The 21,594-nt window shown below is 43.4% G+C and overlaps 2 protein-coding genes across 2 annotated transcripts; one reads left to right on the forward strand and one right to left on the reverse strand.

The window, feature by feature from the left end:
- The first annotated feature begins 465 nt into the window (after positions 1-465).
- LOC125949916 (protein real-time) lies at positions 466-18,206 on the forward strand. Its single transcript, XM_049677395.1, has 7 exons — positions 466-1,258; positions 12,264-13,232; positions 13,456-13,714; positions 14,410-14,531; positions 15,377-15,638; positions 15,711-15,814; positions 15,898-18,206. Exons 1-7 carry the CDS (start codon positions 1,196-1,198, stop codon positions 16,072-16,074), a joined length of 1,956 nt encoding a protein of 651 aa, XP_049533352.1. The 5' UTR covers positions 466-1,195; the 3' UTR covers positions 16,075-18,206.
- A 500-nt stretch (positions 18,207-18,706) lies between these two features.
- LOC125949925 (uncharacterized) lies at positions 18,707-20,617 on the reverse strand. The gene is made up of 3 exons (XM_049677421.1): positions 20,487-20,617; positions 18,902-20,425; positions 18,707-18,832 (listed from the first exon to the last, which is right to left on the reverse strand). The coding sequence occupies exons 1-3, from the start codon at positions 20,511-20,513 to the stop codon at positions 18,731-18,733; spliced, it is 1,653 nt and encodes a 550-aa protein (XP_049533378.1). The 5' UTR covers positions 20,514-20,617; the 3' UTR covers positions 18,707-18,730.
- Between the last annotated feature and the right edge of the window lie 977 nt (positions 20,618-21,594).

A 21,594-nucleotide genomic window follows, 5' to 3' on the forward strand; every position in this document is an offset into this window, starting at 1 on the left:
TCGCTCCGCACATGCCTAACAGCGAATCTAGACGATCATAATGTCGAGAATGAGAAAGGCGAACATTTTTCTAATATTTTAGATAATTGAGCAATTCTCTTTTTGAACATGAGTAATTCTCCGGTCTGCCGTTTCAAACGCTATCAAACAATACCAAACGTCTTAATTTGTTGCTAAAAACGACTGTAGCCAACACAAAAAAGCAGACTGCATTATTTCATAGATAGTTTGATAGGTAGCTTGATTCTCAATTCTCTATTCTCCATTCTCGGTTTCTACACGAGCGGGAAAATTCTCGTTCCGTACTTTTATGGATTTCACATTCCCGACATTCTCGTTCTCTTCTCATTCTCGCCATTCTCATAACCGTCTAGCTGCGCTGTTACCGTAAAGTGCCTCTTCTTCTTCTTCTCTGTTCTTCTTCGTCTGCTTCGAACAAAACAAAGTGGGAAATTTGTAACTTTTTTAACAATTTCAGAGTAAATTAGCGTCATTTGCAGCTGACGCTTCATGTGGCATGGACGCTTTTCCAATCACGTGCTGTGTCCCTGCCGTTTCCTGTCCTGTGCCGATGTTTCCTCGAGAATCCTTCTGATAATACAGTGGATCAAGTGTCTATTTGTGTGAAGACCGTGTCTGTAACCGTGTGGAGGGCGTGAAAGTTAGCCTAGTAAAACCAGCTTCAAGCTCTGCAGGCAGCGTCTTGAAGCGAGGGCAGAGATCTATAGGGAAAAGTGAAAACACAAGTAAATGTTAAAATTGTGGAATTTTCCCTGGATCTAGCTGTTGTTGCTGTCCTTCCAAAGGTGGTCCACGGATGTGTTGAAGCGAAAGTGTGCGCCTGTGTATGAAGCATCCCTGCTTCCGGTATCGCATTTCTCCTTCTTTCGTTCTATCGTGGGTGTTACTGATCGGGAGGATTGGCGGTGGAGTGCGGAAGTAGAAGAAAACCGAGCGGAAGTGAACATCCCGCCCCCTCCTAGAAATCCACAGAAGTCGTGAAGGTCGTCGAATTGTGGTTCCCAGTTGCTGGTATCGTAAAACTAGAACAGCCGAGTTCGTGTTGGCCGATGAAGTGTTTGCAGTAAAATAAAGAGCATCTTAAACAGAAATCTCGATCTGAGCGGTCCATCCGTCTTTTCACCAGAGCTGTGTTGTCTAGAGTCTCAAGTAATTGTAGTATTACCCTTTAAAAATGGTGCAAAAGTATGAATCTCCTGTAAGGATTTACAAATATCCGTTCGAGCTGGTAGTCGCGGTAAGTAAAAGGTGCCATGACCTGCAAAAGCGTGGCTATCGCTATCAATCAAATAATTAAATTAATAGCTACAAGTTGAGGTAACGTTTCAATGTATTCATTACGATTTTTGTAAACATTGTAAAACAAACAGCTTTGTGTACGTAGGACGAATGGATATTTCTTCTTGTTGATTATTTCTCGTTGATAATCAACGACAGCAACACAAGAGTATAAGGACCTTCAATCGCCTACTTATTGCTACTTTAATTTGATGCAAAACGGATATATCGTTTGATTGTAGCAAATATGTTCCTCTCTAATACCTTTACCATCAATAAGCAAAAATGTGCTAGCTATTTACTTTATGCTGCCAGAAATATGGATCAAACTGGTTGGTTTAAATCAAAAGCACTTGCGTGCTCCGCTTAGTCGCTTTAGTTTTAACATAAATCCAATCCCAGGACACCTAATGCTGGAATTAGATTTATGTTAAAGGAAGATACTGACTGACAAGGGCAAACGTAAAGAACTACGCACGATAGACGACTATGGACGTACACGACCTTCAAAATCTATATCCAAAAACCGTGTACTGGTTACCTCCGCTCAAAGTCAATCACTTTGAACACCTCTAGAAACGAGCGAGAATCATCACGATGTCGCGCGACGTACAGGTTCGGTCTTCTGAAAACAACCGGCGGTCATTAAAGGCGTCAACTGACCGGCACATGCCGGTACGATGGATACGATGATGACCTGCAAAGTGGTGCTACTATTCCGCGGATACAGCAGCACACCGGATGCCGTCTATTTTCGTTGACTCTGTGGCTCTTGAGGGGCATTCAGGTATCGGTTCAATCCGATTGTTTACTGCTCGTGTTTGAAAGTAAAAGTCGCCAGCAACGTGCTCCGTCACTCGCTCGCAAGGATATTTCTGTTCCCTATTACCATTCCCCTTTTCGATTGATGTTTAATGCAATTTATTGGTACAACCCGGTGGGGTGATTCACACTATTGGGCGTCACTTTCATTGGCAAAGCAATGGAAAGAACTTGTTCTGTTAGAACTTTGTTTCATACCGTACCCATGATTTAGTCGTTTGAAATTCAACTTTCGTTCCTACGAGAATGAGTTTGTTTCTGCTTTGAGTGCTAAGCACGAAAAGCTGGATGCTGTTACATTGGATGGCACAACTCCATGAAAAATGATGTTGAAAACCCACCTGTTACCAACATATGTTTGAGATAAGACGAAATTATCGTTATGATATTTATGTCTTGAAAAAAATCCTTGCCAGACACTCTAGAACATTCTGTCTGGCCCTAATACATTCATAGAACGGTGTCCATTGCCGTTTGGAAAATGCCGATTCATTCAACGATTTTATCAGACTTGTATTTGCCCAAACATATTACCAAACTTTGATACGTCATCAACTACTATTTGACTGTCCAATCATGCTGACATCATGGTCTGGGCTACCCATAAAACCCAAGGTCGGTTTTAATATCATTCTGCAGTTCGAAATACAAATTAGTCAAGACCGCCATCAGAGAAACAACATCAGCTCGAGATTCGCTCGAAGGAAGAAATCACTGACCCGCGTTGGACGCATCGTTAGGTCAAAGAGCGCATGCCAAGCCATAAAAAATGTAACCGAAGAAATGGCACCTTTTTATGCCAACCCAACGTGGCGAGAGCACGAACGCTGCATGCATTCATGCTTTTAAAGTATATAATGTCTCGAGTGAGTACTTTATCAATTTAAATCTTACCTTCACCGTTACGTGCGCTACCAGGTAGAATCTTCATCATAAAGCAAAAGCATCGGTGCGACTTTTATGTAACGCATAAATGGGTATAGCAGCATCATGTATGTATGCCGGATGGATATAAATCCATCACAAGACGAACACAAATTATGTCAATCTCTAGAGAACTTTTGCCATCATAATACCGGCGCGGCACACGTTGGAATGGAAACGTGCCCCTCGGAATGTAACAAGAATCAGTGCCGCAGCAGCAGGAGAACGGCGCCATCCATGCTTAATCACGATAAACGATGTTTGGCAACGGTTCAAAAAGGGCACTCCAAGTTCACGAGGAGCCCCCCACGGGGACCCTGGTTAATACGGTTAACGATTAAACGTAGCTCTTCGTTGAGTTGCGATATTGCGTTGAGAAGAGAATTGAAAAAAATGTTACATTGAATTAAAAGATCACTCTGCTGCTTTCTACGAAACGATTGATTGCCATTTCAGCATGAAGACGGTTTACATTTCACATTTCGCACCAAGATTTACACTGCATGGCGCCAGCGACAATGCACCAATCGAGCGGTGCAAACGTGCGCGCCCGTCTCAAGGTTGTGCCCCAGCCACAGTCGCGCGGCCAACAGCACACAGCTGTGGCAAGTTCAAGGCAGGGAGGGAACATCTGGGGCCTGCGGATTTTTCTCATTTTTGTTTTTCCCCCCAAAAACTGCCAGTAATAGGGTTTTGCGCGCACGCTCGCTCGCTCCCCACCGAGTACTTGTGTGTGGCCACTTCGGACGCACACACAAGTTGGTGGCAAAAGTTGGTCAAATTGGTTGTTGGCGCGCACAGCATTGGTGGAATGTATGCTGGTAGTGGTCGGTTAGTAGTGGTAGAAACTTTCGCAATAGCAATAAATTCATAAGCAACTCAGTGGCAGCGCCACTTACCGCACTGGCATACCTTTGGGGCGCCTCACAGGGGCGGGGGTCTCTGCAAATGTACAGGGTGGTCCAACCAGTACTTGCAACATCGCGCCCCTTTCGCCGAGTAGGTACTGTGTCCATGCTGGTAATGTAAAATCGTAGCCAATGGCTCTTCGGTGGTCACTAAGGACACAGCACCGTACGACGTCAGCTGGCTGGGCATATAAATCAGCTGTTTCGGATCTAGTCGGCCATCGCGTGCATATCGACCGCGTCCGGCTTGTTGGCTCGTGGTTTTGATTTTAGCCATTTTCAAAGGTCAACGCAAAGGCACCGAAATCTGAAAAAGTAGATCAGAACACTAGGGCATCGTGGCCAGAACAACTGGCGACCGAATAGGCTCTGGCGGAAAGGTCAATCTGGCAAGCAGTGTATAGCATCGGCAAACGATGCCATCTCCGATATGTGAATGATAAGACTGTGTTCGAATGTGCGTCATCGCGTCGTTTGCCGGTTGCCGGCCGCCAGACGCTTCACTGTTTGAACAAACCATAGAGGCACGCGGTCTCTGGGCAGAAGAGGTGAAGCATTAATGAGTTTGTAAATAAAAATGCGCCAAACATTTGGCACAACATCTCGCTGCTCGCTCGCTTCTTTCTTCCCTGGCTTTGTTGGAGTGTGTTCTGTTGGGTTGTTTCATAAGTAATTGCGGTTTTCTTTAATTGAAAGTAAATTCCCATTTTTTTTTTCAAATGCTTAGAATGAAGGTTAATCCTTCGAATGGAGGAAATGGATGTGTATTTCATTTCGTTCTATGACCTTCTCATTATTTTATAAACATCGTCAGGATTTTTCATAGATTTTGTGTTTTTATTTTCAAATTCCTGAACGAAATCCGATTTCGCAGTTCTTCTCTAAAAGTTTTACCACAAAGGATTCTTCTTTAAAAGTTTTACCACAAAAGATGTTTTACTAAAATTGACCAAAAAGTGACAGCTAATGAATCTCAAAAGGATAAACTGTATCATTACCAGAAACCGTTTAAAAAAATGGTCATTGTCAGCTGTATGGAAAAATCGCAATTACTTATGAAACAACTTAATACTTGAGAACACTCTCAATCTTCGCTGGTGTGCGGTATGAAAGACGAGAAAAAATTGTACAATCTTTTGCTACAATTCACACTCAAGATATGCACTGTGCTGCGATCGCACATGGTCGTGAAAAGCGGACCGGAGGTACGTAACCGACGATGATAGTGGGTTATGAAACGATAGTCTAAACGATATAAACCAGTTCAGCCACTTGGCTCGTCTGATTGGTCACGAGTGTTTCACATTTAAGGAACCGATTTAAAGTGTGTTTGTCGCCACATTGTTCCGAGCCTGACGATTACAAGGAGTCTGTCGAGAGCCTGTGCAGTCAGTCGTCACTGAGTTTATCGTGTTATTCGCGCATGTTTCGTTATGGCGCCTTCGCTCACAATACAGTAGAACAACAAATTAGCGGAAAGTGAGGTCGAATGTGCCAACCGAGGCAGCTTACAGGTTGATGTTGAACGTCATTTACAAGCTGTTGTTGTGATTTATTGTATTTGTTCGCATGAAATTCGATGTTGTCTTAGGGTTAAAGAAGATCATTCCCATAAAAATGACGATGATGATCGTGTTGAAACGAGTCTTATGACGTTGGTACACCATACGGATTTGACAGCGGTATGGAGACAAAATTAGCAAATTACTGCCTATTTAAATTACCATAATTATACTAGTATATAATTATAATTATACTAGTAACATAATTATACTAGAAACAAGCAAGACGTAAATCACTGACATTAACGTTTCCCGATGTTTTTAGAAAATTTGGGAAATGCTTTTAAAAAAAAAGGCAAAGAATAGTAAAAGACCAACAACCTTTGACTTTTTATGTTTGACCAGAGATGAATCGCTTGTGTGATTGATCATAAAAATGACAATTCAGTTAAATGCGGTTTTAACATGAAAAGGCAAAAAATCATTAAGCTAATATCAAAGAGGAAATTGCTGCTAATACTCCCGAAATGTTGTCAAATACAATGCAAAATGTCTTGGCGTTTTGTGTGTCAAACGGAAGCGGTTATTTGATCGATATCGTATTCTGAGCGTATTATCAATAATGACTAACATTGTGCATTGTCTAACCTAAATAAATCTTGTTCATTTTCCAAAATCGGCTGAAAAGTGGAGGAATTATCCAACATTTAAATTTTAAATTTAGACGGCGCACCCTTTATATTATGTGTACAATAATTGCAACATTTTGGTTTCAGAATTATTCACTGCTTCGGGATCTTCACAACCAGCAAAATCACCATATATTTTCCAATAAATCGCTGTAGAACACTTTTAAAATGAGCCGAAAGCCACAGTTCGAGAAGGTGTATCATGAAATGGCAAATGACCACTATTGACAAAATATATTGAAAAAATATAGTACAACGCGAAATGTTTTTTTTTTATTAAAATTAAGGAATTATTTCCTTTCTTATGCTTCAGAGTTGTAGGGAAATCAATCAATACTCCTCTGCCATGAAGCCCTATCATTAAAATTCCTTTCATACTATTCAGATGGCTTGGACTAATATACCCAAATATTACGCACAGTTACATCAAATATGCTCGTAGCTGCTAGCTACCTGGCTGTTTCTCATGTTTCTTATCAATAATGGGACTAAAAACTCATCCAATCGTATGGATGTGTGCGCGAATGAAAATGCAGTGCAATGCCCTGGTATCAGATCGACTTTCCACCGGGCCTCGACCAAACAAGGGTTGGGAGGTAGAAAAAACCGATTACTTAACCCAGAACGCGTAGGTCTCGTGGGGAATAAGACGTGATCCACATCACACCATCCAACTGCACAACAATTACAAACCATGACGTGACGATTCTTACTTTACGTGTGACACGGTCATGGGCCCTGCCAGAATGACCAACAGTTGGTTAGCAAACTTACAGTAGACCGTAGCATGTTAAACGAACACACTCAGGCTGCTCTTTGTTACCGTTCATTTGAGAAGGATTCCTTCCTGTACTGACTGATTGAACCAAACCACCGGATCGGGTTCACACCGGAACCAAAGCGATGGTAGGCATGGGAAGGGGATTAATAATTTAAAATCCCTTACAGTTACCATTGAAGGGTTCCCTTCGGTCTAGGGTATTAACATACGCGACCCAATTTCCTCACTATAACGCCCCAAGTGGCGCACCGGTGACGAAACCATCGGCATCGATCGACCTAAGGGTGTAAATTGGAGCGTACCATTTGTCAATATTTGCTCGGACGTTTCGTGTAAAGGAGATGTTGCTAGGGTTGAACGCCAGGTGATGATCCTTGAATATAATGGTCGAGTGCGCTTAACGATAACTTGGCTTGTTAGCGGGGGGCCTTGGGTATTATTTTTTATACATGTTTTCATGAGTGCAGATTCCTTCAAGAATATTGTGCTTTTTTTTTTTGATAAAAAATTTGATTTGATTTTGATGTTTCCCCAAACCTACGTTTTGAAAGTCGATGTTCATCATAGCACAAACATCTTTTGGACAAATCCTTTTGAAATTATGGACGCTTGATCTGTATATTATTTTCGAGGTACCGCGGTGAGTTTGGGTAAAAATTAATGAAACATTTATTTTAATAATTATGTAAAATTCATTTTCTTCGGACGGCTTTTTCTCCCAGAAAAACTTCTGCGCATACCAAAGAGTATCGAGATGTATAGTTTTGATCATTTAGCTAGGAACTACAACGGACACCGCAAAAAGCACTTTTGAAGACATACCACGCCGAAATTAATGCCATGGCCTTAGCAAACACTCATTAAATTACTATCAAATATTCTTGAAGTGTTTTAGTTGAATTGACATTCAGACGGAAAAATAAAGTTTCGTAATTTCAACTCAGATATCGTCAAAAGGGAGCCTGTTTTTAACCCGAAATAACCTGAGTCCCTTAAGACTTTTCTGCATATGTCTATGACATCACAACAACGCAGTCAAGGTTGCAAAGTGCTCTCGCCGTGTCCTACGTACGCCACTGATTGGCAAGTGACCAATTGGGAGCTTTAAAATGATAAATTACCCCACAAGACGTAATGCACTTATCCACGGCTCGCCAAAGCGTTGCTGGGCGCAATGTGTTGCAAATTTAAATAATTGAACGCCTGAAGTACGCCATCGGTGATGGTGGAGTGCAGCTCGGGCTGCACTAGGGCCGCTGTTGGCAATAGTTGCAGTCATTGCAGTCCAGGCAACAGGCTTACCGGTCGTTACTGGCTTGGGTCACATGAAAGGAGCGTTGCGTGGTGTCGTTTGAATGATTGATAGCAACCTGGGCGAAGCAAATCGATGGAACGCAACGACTATTAGTTGAACCCGTGTCACGTGATGAGTTCAAACAAATGAGCTCGCCGATCGATCGATCGATACCTGTTTCACATTTATTGTTCCCAAATGCTATAGTCAATTAGAGGGATGACGAAGTAAGACGGGACACCACCGTCAGCACCTCGCCCATAACGCACCCAAGTATCGACGACTATAACCCGCGGTACCACAGGGATAAATAGACCCCTCGAGTCCGTGGACCAATCTAGCTGATTGGATAATCAAGTGTTCGGTCGTTCGTCTGGTCCCGTGATTGGCCACAGTCGCAGGAATTGGTATTGATCGAACAGCAGATATTAGGATTCGATAAATTGTAAGGAAATAGATGGCCCAAGTAAAAGGTCGGGAGTCGGTGCTACGCAAACGTTTGTTCAGCAGCACAGCACTCTCACCAGGAGAATGACCCGCATCTACTCCGTCTGGATACGTGGAGCGTGTGCCGATACGCAAACGACCTTTCACGGCCAAGTGTGGGGGCCTATGGTATGTCATAGTTCACAGCCCGTTGCCAGTATGTCATCGGCTTACGGCGAAGGGGTCAACCTTGAGTTGCTGGAGGCACCCAATCTGCCTAGAGACCTCCAGCCTAAGATCCACACCAAGGGCTTGGGACTCGCTACTCGCTCTAGTGATATGGCGTTGTTGAAGTTTCAATCCACACCCCGAGCGTGGCACTAATGATAGCGAAAGGGTAACTATACCTCCGGCTCAGTAATCACTGAGTAAAGACAAATTATAGCACTCGGCACGGTAGAATCACTTCAAACGTTCTCTGGATTCTTCGTTCGACTACAGTGCAAGGCAGCGACACAATACCACGTACTAATTAAACGGTTAATCTATCACTTTCAACGTTCGGAATTGTTCTATGGCGCTACAGTATGCGAGCGATCGAGAGACAGAGAACGTAAGTGGCAGTAACTGAAGGGCAAAGCCAAAAAATCTTAAGTTCATTGTCTATGGTCGAGATTTTTAAACATCCAGCGATTTTCGTCCTGGTTGATAAATTAAAATTTTAATTTCTGCCTATTAGATAGACACCCGATACTACTAATAAGTGCAAACGTAGGCTGGTTACGTTTTAACCAAAACATTAATCGATGGCACTTCACCAATTTGAAGATTTTCCATTGAATTTTTACTACCACTACACTTATTGCTTCCAAATTAAACATTAGATTTTGTCACTTCGATCACAAAACGATAAGTGTTCTGCTATTAACAAATTTAACAAAATGAGTTTACATTGAACGCCATATGAACACAAACCCACATATTCGCTATTATTTTCCCATAATCTGCTTTTATATGCCTTGAAGGTTGATGTCCTTTTGTCCGTTTAGAGGGTGACCATTTTTACATGAATATTTAAATAGCAGCCCATCCTACCTATTCTATCAATCCAATATTAAATGACAGGTCACCGTTCCAACATAACGTGATTAATCGAAGCGATTTGATCCCAAATATCTAACACCTCCATAATAAGTTTTTTTTAATCCACCTAATTTATAGAGAATCAAATTGTATACTAATTTAATTACAGTGTCCTGTATGGCATGCTTCTTTCAATAATGTATAATACGGTCAGAGCTATGATAAAAACAGTTAAACAAACATATTTGGAAGGTGTTATCTTTATTATTATCTTATTTATTTTTCCTCTGATATTTCACTTTATGTAATAAAATGAAAATGATTCCTCATAATCGACAGGAACTTAAGTACTTGATACTACCTTTTTTGTTTACTATAGTCTTAACGACTAAACCCAAAAAAAACAACCCTTTCTAACTATAAAACCTAAATGAGTTTACTTTTGTAATCATGCTATATTATGGATTGTAAAGATTGTCCATTCAAATATAATTTATAAAGTAAACCATTTGAATCATTATGAATGGTTTTTCGATAACTGGAGGTGAATGGTATATATTGTAGGTTGAGTACAGTCCTTAGCTGCCTTCATTTGATGCAGTTCCATCGCGATCTCATTATCGGGAGTAAACAGTGATGGCGCCACTCTTTTCGTTTTGTCCTCAATGTTTGCTGAACCACTTGACCTACGATGGTTCACCATTTCCTCGGAAAGACCAAGAGCCCGAATAAAAAATAGAAGATAAAAAAACTCACTCCACATTCCATACCTTTTGCCATTTCGCGCACGATTCGGTTCGATCTTTTTCGCAAACGTGTTTGCCAACATGTCGGCTGGCAATTGAACAACACATGCGTGATAAATCGCTTCTCTACATTCGCTTTTAGTCTCTTTTTATTTTTTGATTTTTCAAACTCAACAAGTGAAACCGCCTACACGCCCGAGAGGTGGAGTCATGGAGCACCACCACAGTCTCGTGCTTGGAAACGCTTCCCGGCCTGCTTCGCGGGAGAAACAATGCCGGAGCAATTCAACCGCTCGCGCTCTGCGCTAGCGGCGTACAACACGCGACGAAAACAATAAAGCATCGTACACGCTTAGGTGGATTGCATACCTTGGCGGCACTGAGTACACTGCCGGGGGTTTTGGGGGTAGAAGAGGAGCCCTTCTTCATCATCATTGCGGGAGGAGAAGTGCTCTAGTGTCTAGTATGATAAGCTGGCACCGCTACACCATGGTGTTCACGTGCCTGTCAATGATGCTGAAAAGTATCATTTTTCCACACCTGTGCCCGTGTCCTCTCGTGTACTGTCGTGCACCGCAGCAGATTCCATGACGGTATACTAGCTAGAGGTTGGCGAATGTTATTTATAAATTGCACAATCAGCGCCCAGCGAGCAGGAAAACATGAAGCCAAAGAGACAGTCTAGCATCTCTCGGTGGCTGTTGAGTGGGTTCATTTGTGCCACCCAGTGGGGTACGCGTCTCGGTCCAGCGCCAGCCAGCCATTCCGCCACGATGCCATGGGGCCATTTACGGCAAACAGGAAGCTTCCCGTGTCCGGTGTCCTTGGCAACTGGGCTCCATTCCGTGTGAATGCTGTCTAAATTGGATACTCTCCTGCGCTGCGTCGGGTGTACGGGTTATCACCAACAGCTAAGGCCACCGTCGACCTTGATTGTCGTCTAATTGTGGTTTAATTTATTGATTACGGATTTTATGTTGCTTCATTTTTCTTCCTCGTCGTCTCTTTCTTCTTCTGGACTCAAATCAACCAAGGACACAGCTAAATCCATCGTTATCGTTATTGTAGCCATTCGTGTCCCTCCGGTGCTTTGGCGCTGCTCCTCCTTTACGACGCAATTGGTAGCTTTGAGGCGCGTGCAAATGGAGTAAATACGCAGTTTGATTGACATATACTCCCCCCGGACCAGAATGCGATGGGCTATTGATAAAACTTTATCCTAACTAACCGCCATAATCATCCTGCTGGGCGGCCCTATTGATTGAAGTGAACAACGCAAACAGAGCCCGTGGGTCTCTTGATTCAACAGCGTGCCAGCGCCGATTCGTGGAAAGCCTTTGCGGCGCCCATACTACTATGTGCCCGTTCCCATGACCCACGGCAATGTGGGCAAGATATGGTTTGTGCTCGCCCACGACACACGACCCGGCCATACTTCAACCTAAGGCACTAGGATGATGTCGACTGTACTCAGGACCGATTGGTTAGGATATTAACGCAATGAAAGGACCAACAGCCATCCTTCCTGCGCTCGATTGACCGAGAACTTATTGAGATGAAAGAATATTGATAGGGCATATCTCTGCGCTGTCTTCGGGATTTTAGCGGATATGTTTGGCAAAACGACTTGATCTCTAATGAACTGGAATTATTTGAGTGGCATATCAATAATGATATCATTAGTAATGCTACACACGCTAATTTATACAGATAATTAGTACTCGGGAATTGGCTTGGAGATATCCACTTACGATTGTATGCGATCATTTCCTTCGTTCATTCCCTACAGGCATACGAACGCCGGTTCCCTACCTGTCCCCAGATGCCCATCGTACTCGACTGCGAGATCATCGAGGACAAGCTGTACGAGAATGGGGCCCGTCGAGACACGAAGCGGCGCTGCAAAATCGCGGTCGAAGCACCGTACCTGATCAAAAAGATCATCGGCGTAGATGTGGTGTTCTTCATCCAGAAGAACTTCCTCGACATGAAGACGCGCACGCTCAGCATCGAAGCAACCAACGAGTCCTTTGCGACGCGCGTGGAAATCTTCGAAAAGTGCCGATACTATGCGCACCCGGAAAACCCGGACTGGACGTGCTTCGACCAAACGGCCACACTGGACATTAAGAACTTTTTCGGCATCGAGCACTCGATGGAAAAGATGGGCATGAAGCAGTACACGCAGACGACGCTCAAGGGCAAGGAAATCATTGAGTATTTTGTGAATGAACTGAAGCAGGAAGGCGTGACGCACGTGGAACGGTGGGTCGACGATGGTAGTGCATGCGAAAGCCAAACTACCCACGTCCAATCCAGCGGACACAGTACGGCCACATCCGAAAAGCCGCCGCTGCTGCGTGATAACTCGATCCTCGATGCGGACTACATCGCCAAGTATCTCGGACAGCTAACACCACTGCAGGAATCGAAGCTGGTACAGTTCCGCAAGCGTTTCGAGGATACACCCGACCAACCGGAACCAGACTATCAGACGTTGCTGCGGTTTCTTCGAGCACGGGACTTTAGCATCGACAAGGCGACGGTAATGCTGCAGGAGTCGCTCCAGTGGCGCAAGGAGCACCGGATCGATGACATTCTCGGCGAATACAAAATGCCCGCGGTCGTGGAGAAGTACTTCCCGGGCGGATGGCATCATCACGATCGTGATGGACGGCCACTTTACATACTGCGGCTCGGCACGATGGACGTAAAGGGATTGCTGAAATCGGTCGGCGAAGATGAACTGCTCAAGCTGGTAAGTTGGCAAACGGTCAATGGCCTCTGATTTTGTGATGTGCGAAGTGCCATGGGGTCATAGTGGTAACCTTACGATTGACAACCTTATCGCTCGCTTGCGCTACATCCTGTTGGCAAACGAGCGTTTGCGCACTCGATTGCGTCCTAGTTCTTGGTTCTTATCGGAAGCTCCTAACACACCACACGTGTGATGTACCACCTTTGATCTTCGTCTAAACCAGACACTGCACATATGCGAGGAGGGTTTGAAACTCATGAAGGAAGCGACAAAACGGTTTGACAAACCCGTCTGGAACTGGTGCCTACTGGTTGATCTGGATGGACTGTCGATGCGGCATCTGTGGCGCCCAGGGGTTAAGGCACTGCTACGCATCATCGAAACGGTCGAGAAGAACTACCCGGAAACGATGGGCCGAGTGTTGATTGTGCGTGCGCCCCGTGTGTTCCCGGTACTCTGGACAATCGTCAGTGCATTTATTGGTGAGTTTAGGGAAGCCAGAAAGGTGGGCTGCGGATTAATTTTTTTCGATTTTTTTTTTCCTAAATTTTGAATTTTTCAAAAGTGTAGTGTATTTTTTTTGGATCAATCGAAGAAACCCTGAAATATTATTTTTGGAAAATCGATCCTCATACTTGGTTTAATGCATCTCGCTGCTTTCAAGCGTATTTCCCCAAATCTATGATTTATTACTCGGTGTTCATCGTAGCGTCAAAACTAGTGAGCAGAATCTTTTGAAATTTTGTTTTCTTTATCTGCAAATTATTTACCAGGTTGACTCGATGCGTTTTATATCAGAATTATTGATATTTTGGTTTGCATAATTATGCAAAACTCGTGTTACAAACCAAATCATAGAAACCACCACTTTTCTAATTTCAAAATGCTATCAAAAGCTGAAATACTGAAAATTTAACAAAACCTCGTTTCTGGAAAAACTTCTAATCTAATCAAAGAGCATCGAATCGCATCAGATGAGCAAGCACGAAACAACGATGCATTTTTGAAGACATGCATCCGTATAATTAGTGTTATCAAAAAAGTTCTCAAAAAGTCAAAGTTATCGAAGTCAAAGTATTTAAAAAAATAGTCTAATATTACATTCAGAAAAAAATGAATTCTATTGTTTTGTGACAAAAAAGAGGCCAATCTAATCCACTGTGCTTTGGATTCACAGATGAGAACACGCGCTCCAAGTTTCTGTTCTTCGGTGGACCCGACTGCATGCACATGGAGGACGGTATCGAGCAGTACGTCCACACGGACAAGATACCTAGCTTTCTCGGAGGATCCTGTACGGTACGTATCAGCCACTGATCTCAATAGCGCGCGCTGTACGTCGTGTCCTGCCGGAATGCCTTCCAATCTAACCTCGAACTTCCATCCCAGAGTCCGCTTGTTGGATAATAGAGCATTGTGTAAATTTGTCTTCACGTTCGGTGTGTTTCGGTGTCCGGAATATCTGTCCGTTACTAACCAGCATGTTCTGAACTAACCACTATCCCCCTCCTCCTCGTCGTCACATTCCCGTGCAGCCAGACATACCCACCGTGGCGGAAGCGGTTCCAGCGAAACTGTTCACGCGCTGCTTTCTGAGCGCTTGTCATTGTGTAAGATACCGTTTAGCGTTTACGTTTTTCATTTAGTAAGTCCGATCATTTGCTAACCCATGGCTAGCTCGCGATGCATAAATGAATTCGCTAGCGATCATCAGCTCCCATGTGAAATGGCACCCGCATCGATCACGGTATAGATATCTAGTTCCGCTTTGCCTAGACCTCACTGATCATTAGTAGCAGCTTGTTTTCGAAACAGATTTGCACACTCATCTCTAGCTTCCGCTCGGCTATGTCAATTGTGCATGAGTGAATTGCTACGGATGCACCTGAATTATAACCATGCCTTAGAGGAACGTCTTCATTAACTAGCCCTTCAAAACTAGCCTTCCAACCATCGATCACAATCCATTCCATCAGCCCAACATTCGCCCACCAAATGGCTCGCTTTCGTGCTCGGGATCCTTCGAGATCTATTTTCATCACGCGCTATTAATATCTACTGATCCTTTCTCCACTGATCGCCCGATCATTTCGTACATGTTCTTCTACCAAATATCTCGTACGCCATATTTCACCTTTGTGCAGACCTTGATTCACGAGGGAGGGCTTGTGCCGAAGCATCTTTACAAATCGGACTCGATAGAAGAAAGCAACGGTGGTGCCGTCCAGGCGCACGATCATCACGGGTTGTACAAATCGGTCGATCTGAAACCAGGCCAGCTGTTCGAGCTGATCTTTCGCAATACCGATCCAAAGAGTGTGCTCACCTGGGACTTTGAGGTGCTGAAGAATGACACCCTGTTCACCGTGTACCATTCGAACAAGGAGTTCGAACGCAATGCCAATGGTAAGTTGTGGTGTACAGGAACGGGTGTGTTGTGTGCGGTTTAATGTTTCTGTTTTTATTTTGTCAATCCAGCTGATAATTTCTGCTCCGTGTTCGATACCTCGGACTTCAAGGAAGGGGTCAATTACAGTAAGATAGAACAGAGCGTTAGATGTCGGCCAAAGGAAGGAGTACAGGTTTGGAACCTTTTATTTACCCTGATGAAATGAACAACGGGATGAAGCAAACTAATATTCAATGTCCACTTGTTCGGTTACAGGGCTCCCATGAAATGGCCAGCACCGGCACTTATGTACTGCAGTGGATGTGCCCACCGTCCAGCGATGGGCCAGCTCAAGTGATGTATTTCCACGAAACTCTCAGCTCAGCTAACTACAAGGGCTCGATGACTAGTCTGCAGTCGGGATTCTCCTCCAACAGTTTAAAATCTCGATGATGAGCAACGCATGAGACTGAACCTAGCAGAGCAGCAGCCGCATCAACAACCGTTGCTACTACTGCTGTTGCTATCCAATCAACCTCCTCATCCCGAGTACCGAGTTCATCGATTGCTTCGCATTCAAAATGATTCAATTATGCTGGACAATTTATACGCCGCTGCTGTATCGATGTTCGGCGGTACTCGGTTTAACCAAAAGTAATCAAGAAGCTACAAAACACCTATGCTAAAGAATTGACTCGAACGGAAGGAGAAGCATAATCAATTAAGAGGTCGCCAGTGGCCAACGATAACACAATCTCTCATCACGGAACGATCTCATAGCTTCACACACACACACAGAATATGTGTGTGGTAGCATTAACCGGACAAGAGTATGAAAAGAAGATCGGGAAGATCGAATATCACTTTCCTGCGTTATTCTCTAGTAATAGTATGCTACTTCCCTGCCGTCCCAGCCGTTCGGTGTCCCTAATGAAGTGGACAATAATGAAAAATGTTTCACATGAAGGTGCATCAACGTGCTCTAGAGAACAGGATGTATATATGGTAGAATTGAATGTATCGTCGCCACGGCCAAGGTAAAATAAGAGGTAACGCTTTCATACAAACACAACAACAACAGATCAATGCAGCATAGTATCTTCAATAGTATAACTCTCACACACGTTACTCAACATGCAATCGGTAGCGTTTTTATAAACCACACCAACGCCAATCCTGCGGAATGTGCATCAAATTCTCTCTTTTGCTAAACCAACATATACTACTACACACACCGGTGGGGTACGTAATTTTATACAAACTGCAACTACTGTTAGCTCAAAACCGGAGCAGTATAAGGCTTAGTAATATTCTAGATAATCTATAAAAGCAAACGCAAACGCAATGGCTATCGGTGGCAGGAACTTTATCATTTAGTGTTCTTTGGTATTGTATATAGCTTAATCTCGATCGTATCTCATCACATGAAATAGCGCGAATCGATAGTGGATAGTAGTGCGGGTTCGAGAGACACCTCTCGATGACGAAACGTGATATGTGAGGGGACGTGTGAAAAAGTGTAACTTTTAACAAATGCTACTCAATTCATTTACAAAACATTAATTTTAGAAGTAGCAGGTTTTTGAAGCATATTAGTAAGCAGACGCTCTTCAGATCGTTACAGACGTAGAATAGGTTTCTCTTGATACATCTAACTTCATTTTACTCCGTACATTTAAAGAATATAATTCTATCTATGTCTATCTGAATCTTAGGCAGAAAATTCTGATATATCGTGGCACGTGGCAGCGGAATAAATTTTTACTTAAGTTATAATATTCATCTCATTTATCTGCCTATTATGATACCCTGGCTAACAAGACAGAATGTCGAAGTTGAACAATCAGCAACATGAAAACCCAAATCACACCATAGTGCAAGAGTAAACCAGAAATGACACGTATCGCTATCAGCTTTGGAATTCAATCTTTACACGATGCGCAGCAGAACACCGTGTTTACGACCCGTGTCCATTACTGGCAAAAAGAGGCACGAGAGTGAGAGTTGTTATAGTAGACGTTAATTCGATGAGGTGCGAAGAGGTTGCAAAAGGTACATGTGACACATTGCAACTCGTTTCTTTAATTTTGTTCTGGTTTTGAAAAGTAAACTACCGAACGAGCAACTTACGATAGTAATCCGTGTGACCTGAGAGAAGGGAGGGGTAGGAAGAAAAAGCATAATAGTGAGATTAGTCGGTTTAGATGCTTTTGTGTAGCAATACCGAAAATGGTATTGAAATTTGTTAAAGATTAGCGAGACGAAGCCGATTTGTTCACGTTTTATTAATGCCACGGTAACAATCTCTTCACAGCGTGTTTGGGTGAATGATTGCGTATACGCGCGCGTGTGTGTGTGTGTTTGTTTGTGTGATAGCGGCATCCAGCGTATAGTAGAGCGAACCATAATCATACCAACCATATAATCGAATATTGCTGGAAGATGGTCTACTCACAGGATTTATGTGGCGGAATTTAAGGGAATGTCGTGGAGATGTAATTGGATCCCCTTATGAAATACATAAATCATTTTATGAAAGTATTGTATTTGTCGACACTAGAATATACGACAGCAAATAAAGAGATATGGCAAATTATAAACCTGTTTTTCGCTACCGCTTATAACTCCAAATGCCAATGTAACTCTCAACCTAAATTTACAGTTCTAACAATGCAGATATGCAATGCTTAGCCCTGATTTACACACATCTGTAATCAAAGCACCACGATCAGGACCCACAAGTAGGTCCAGTTCAATATACGAATTTGAATGACGAGACATTCGAGGGCGTTCATCGAAGCCGAAGTTCTTATTACAGTTGCGTAAAGAACCACACACGAACAACTAGACTATGCCATCCTACTAATTCAACAACGATTTTGCGATATTACTTATCTTTTATTGCAGGATCAACGATAGATATGACTGAACATAGTACATAGCCAAGAAGATGTCATAAAGAATCCAATAGGTCAATAATAAAATAATAGTAATACCATTCGCGACTTTTAGTGCATGAGGTGCCATCGGAAGGAGATGCAAAGCTGCGTATCAGTTGAAGACGTTTTGGAGATCAACTTCATTGCCAGTATCTGCTGTAAGATTACATTTAGGAATAGACGAGATTTTTTAAAGAGCTAACAACTGCAAGCTTCGCAATCGCTTCCCCCTTCTCCAGTGTAATCCCAACGCAATGCGTTACAGTCAAGTCCTGGAATATCACATAAAAAAGTTAAACAACTCTCAAATTGCAAGAACAGCTCCACTAACTGTTACTTACCTGTAGATAGAAGCAATTCTCAACTATCGCATCGATGGATGCATTGGTCAACGCTCGTAGATTCACCAGCACCAGTCCTCGCAAACGGGCCAGATTCCGAGTGATGAGTCCAATGGAATCATCCTTCAGTTCCTGCTTGTTCGACTCCAGATGCAACCGCTCCAGCAATGGACAGTTACGAACCAGGAAGGACACTCCTTTGAATGTCACATTTGGACAGTGAGTAAGACACAGTTCGCGCAAATTCGGCAGCGTGAAGGTCAGTAGCGAAGCATCCGACATATCTCGGCAGCTGTACTTCAAACATTCGAGGTTCTCCATCTCTTCGAACCGCTGTACACCGTCGTTCAGTATTTCACGCTCGCGGAACACAAAGTTTTCCAAATCCAATACCCGAACGTTGCCCATCTTCTCCATCAGCGTGCGCACGACGACAATGTCCCGCATGAGCGTTTCGTCGTCCACGTCCTCCAGATACAACCGGTGCAGATTGGGAAAGGAACAAAAGATGGCGGGAGAAATGAGCGGAAATGTGACGGCCAGCGAGAGATCACTGACGCTTTCGATGGCCACCGTCTCATCCCAAGCACGCACATCGTACAGGCACATCGTGAGCCGGCGTAGATGCCGCATCTCGCCGAACGCTCGGCAATTGTTAATGCTCTCGGCAATGATGTCCAGTTCCTGTAGATCCGGTAGTTTTTTTGGTAAGGCATCGACGGCACGAAGCGATAGTTCCGAGCCAATCGTCAACGAACGGAGATGCGCCGATTGTCTTTCGTACAGTTGAATCAATGCATCAGAGAAATCATCCTCATTGCCACCCGATTTGAGGTTTAGACGGATGAGCCTCAGTTTCTCGTAGGAGTTAAGCAGCATCAGCAGCGGTTTCATCTCCTCTACACGCACCGTCAGTTCACGCAATGTACCTTGATGGTCATTCAGTAGTACCCGTAGATGATGCAGTTCCATCTCGAACCGTTCGAACGTCAGTGATACCAGCGGTGCAGCTTGTAGCATCGAAAGACTGCGCAAGATAGAATGTGTCGGCAGATGGAGCTTCAAATGTCTGAGACACTTGAGCGAGCCTAGTCCAGTGGCCATATTTCCCGGAATGGCACCATAAGCCGATTCCGATTCGCTCGTCACGCACAGCTTCTCCAAGTTGCAAAGCGTCGGAAATACCTGCAGCACATCCTCGCTCAGCTCGGGTAACTGAAGCGTTAGAGACTTCAAGCTATTACCATGGCGACGGAAATACTCCTGAAACTCCGTCGTTTGCGGGAGATCTCCGTTGGGAATGGTAAGCTTCACGTGACACTTTGGGTACGGTTTGGTGCTCTGCTCCTTGAGAAGCGCTTCCATTGGGACCAGCTGATGGGTGACGGGATGCACAGGACGTAAGTGCAGGACGGCATGCTTCGGTAGGATGAAGCTACGGATTATGTCACTCCAGGCCGTACAGACCAACGAAACCGTTACTAGCTCATCCACCGGTAGCTGGGAAAAGATTTTACCCAAAAGCTGTAAGCAAAATGAAGCTGTTAGTATTCGCGATATTCAATCTTTGAAATACCAGGATTACCTCGTTCGGAAGATCCGTTAGTTCCATCGCAGTGCTGGTGAGTTCTGCAACGATTTCCGTTCAGCTCACTGCGTCTAATCGCAGCCCTCCTTGGTCCAGTATTTGATCAATACCTTCACGGAACACTATAAATAGCCACATCATGCCAGACCGAAGGCATGCACCACATTACACCGTTTCACATTGACATCTACGGTCGTCCAGTCGTAGTCTCTACGGGCGAGCATCGGAATTTCGTGCATCTGTGCAACAGGTGAACCGTAGACATCGAGTATGCGCACTTCTAGAGTCATCGCGATGCCAATATTCTAATGGCCGTCAGACCAACAAAAGAACAGTAAGAATTGATTTTCCTTTTACAGACAAGAAAAGTTACTTCACAATGTTTCATGCACTTGCTTTCTTTTAATGCTGAATGAAACTTTAAGGATCGATTTTCGTTCGTTACTTGTTCTCAAGTACCGATACATATGTTATTTAATTAATGATCGACAATACATAAGTAATAAATTACTCATAAACAGCCTGAATTCACTGTTGCATTATGAGGCATTTTAATATGTTACAGAAAATAATTACTGCATGTCAAAATTCATATCACATTCTTGTTCAGCGTCTTAAAATGAAAAGTCCAACATCAGCAAATCAAAGATCGGCGATTACTTGTATTGATACAAGTAATCGCCGATCTTTGATTTGCTGATGTTGGACTTTTGTCTTTATTGACTTGTATTGATACAAGTAATCGCCGATCTTTGATTTGCTGATGTTGGACTTTTGTATTGATACAAGTAATCGCCGATCTTTGATTTGCTGATGTTGGACTTTTCATTTTAAGACGCTGAACAAGAATGTGATATGAATTTTTACATGCAGTAATTATTTTCTGTAACATATTAAAATGGCTCATAATGCAACAGTGAATTCAGGCTATTTATGAGAAATTTATTGCTTATTTATTGTCGATCTGTAATTAAATAACACATGAATCCATTCTTAAGAATTCCATTCCAGCACTTTGAAGTGCTGTTTCTCGAAATCAATGTCGATATTTCAATATTTTATGTACCATATTTTTGACCATGTCACTTTAAAAATGTACTAAAGG

This window comes from Anopheles darlingi, chromosome 2 (genome assembly GCF_943734745.1).
Source record: "Anopheles darlingi chromosome 2, idAnoDarlMG_H_01, whole genome shotgun sequence".
Lineage (NCBI taxonomy): Eukaryota > Metazoa > Arthropoda > Insecta > Diptera > Culicidae > Anopheles > Anopheles darlingi.

Coding starts and splice junctions, on each gene's coding strand:
- LOC125949916 (XM_049677395.1), top strand. CDS start 1,196: ATGGTGCAAAAGTATGAATCTCCTGTAAGGATTTACAAATATCCGTTC. Junction 1,259..12,263: donor CGTTCGAGCTGGTAGTCGCG/GTAAGTAAAAGG, acceptor CATTCCCTACAG/GCATACGAACGCCGGTTCCC. Junction 15,815..15,897: donor GGCCAAAGGAAGGAGTACAG/GTTTGGAACCTT, acceptor GTTCGGTTACAG/GGCTCCCATGAAATGGCCAG.
- LOC125949925 (XM_049677421.1), bottom strand. CDS start 20,513: ATGGAACTAACGGATCTTCCGAACGAG. Junction 20,426..20,486: donor TAACGGATCTTCCGAACGAG/GTAATCCTGGTA, acceptor TTTTGCTTACAG/CTTTTGGGTAAAATCTTTTC. Junction 18,833..18,901: donor AGAATTGCTTCTATCTACAG/GTAAGTAACAGT, acceptor GTGATATTCCAG/GACTTGACTGTAACGCATTG.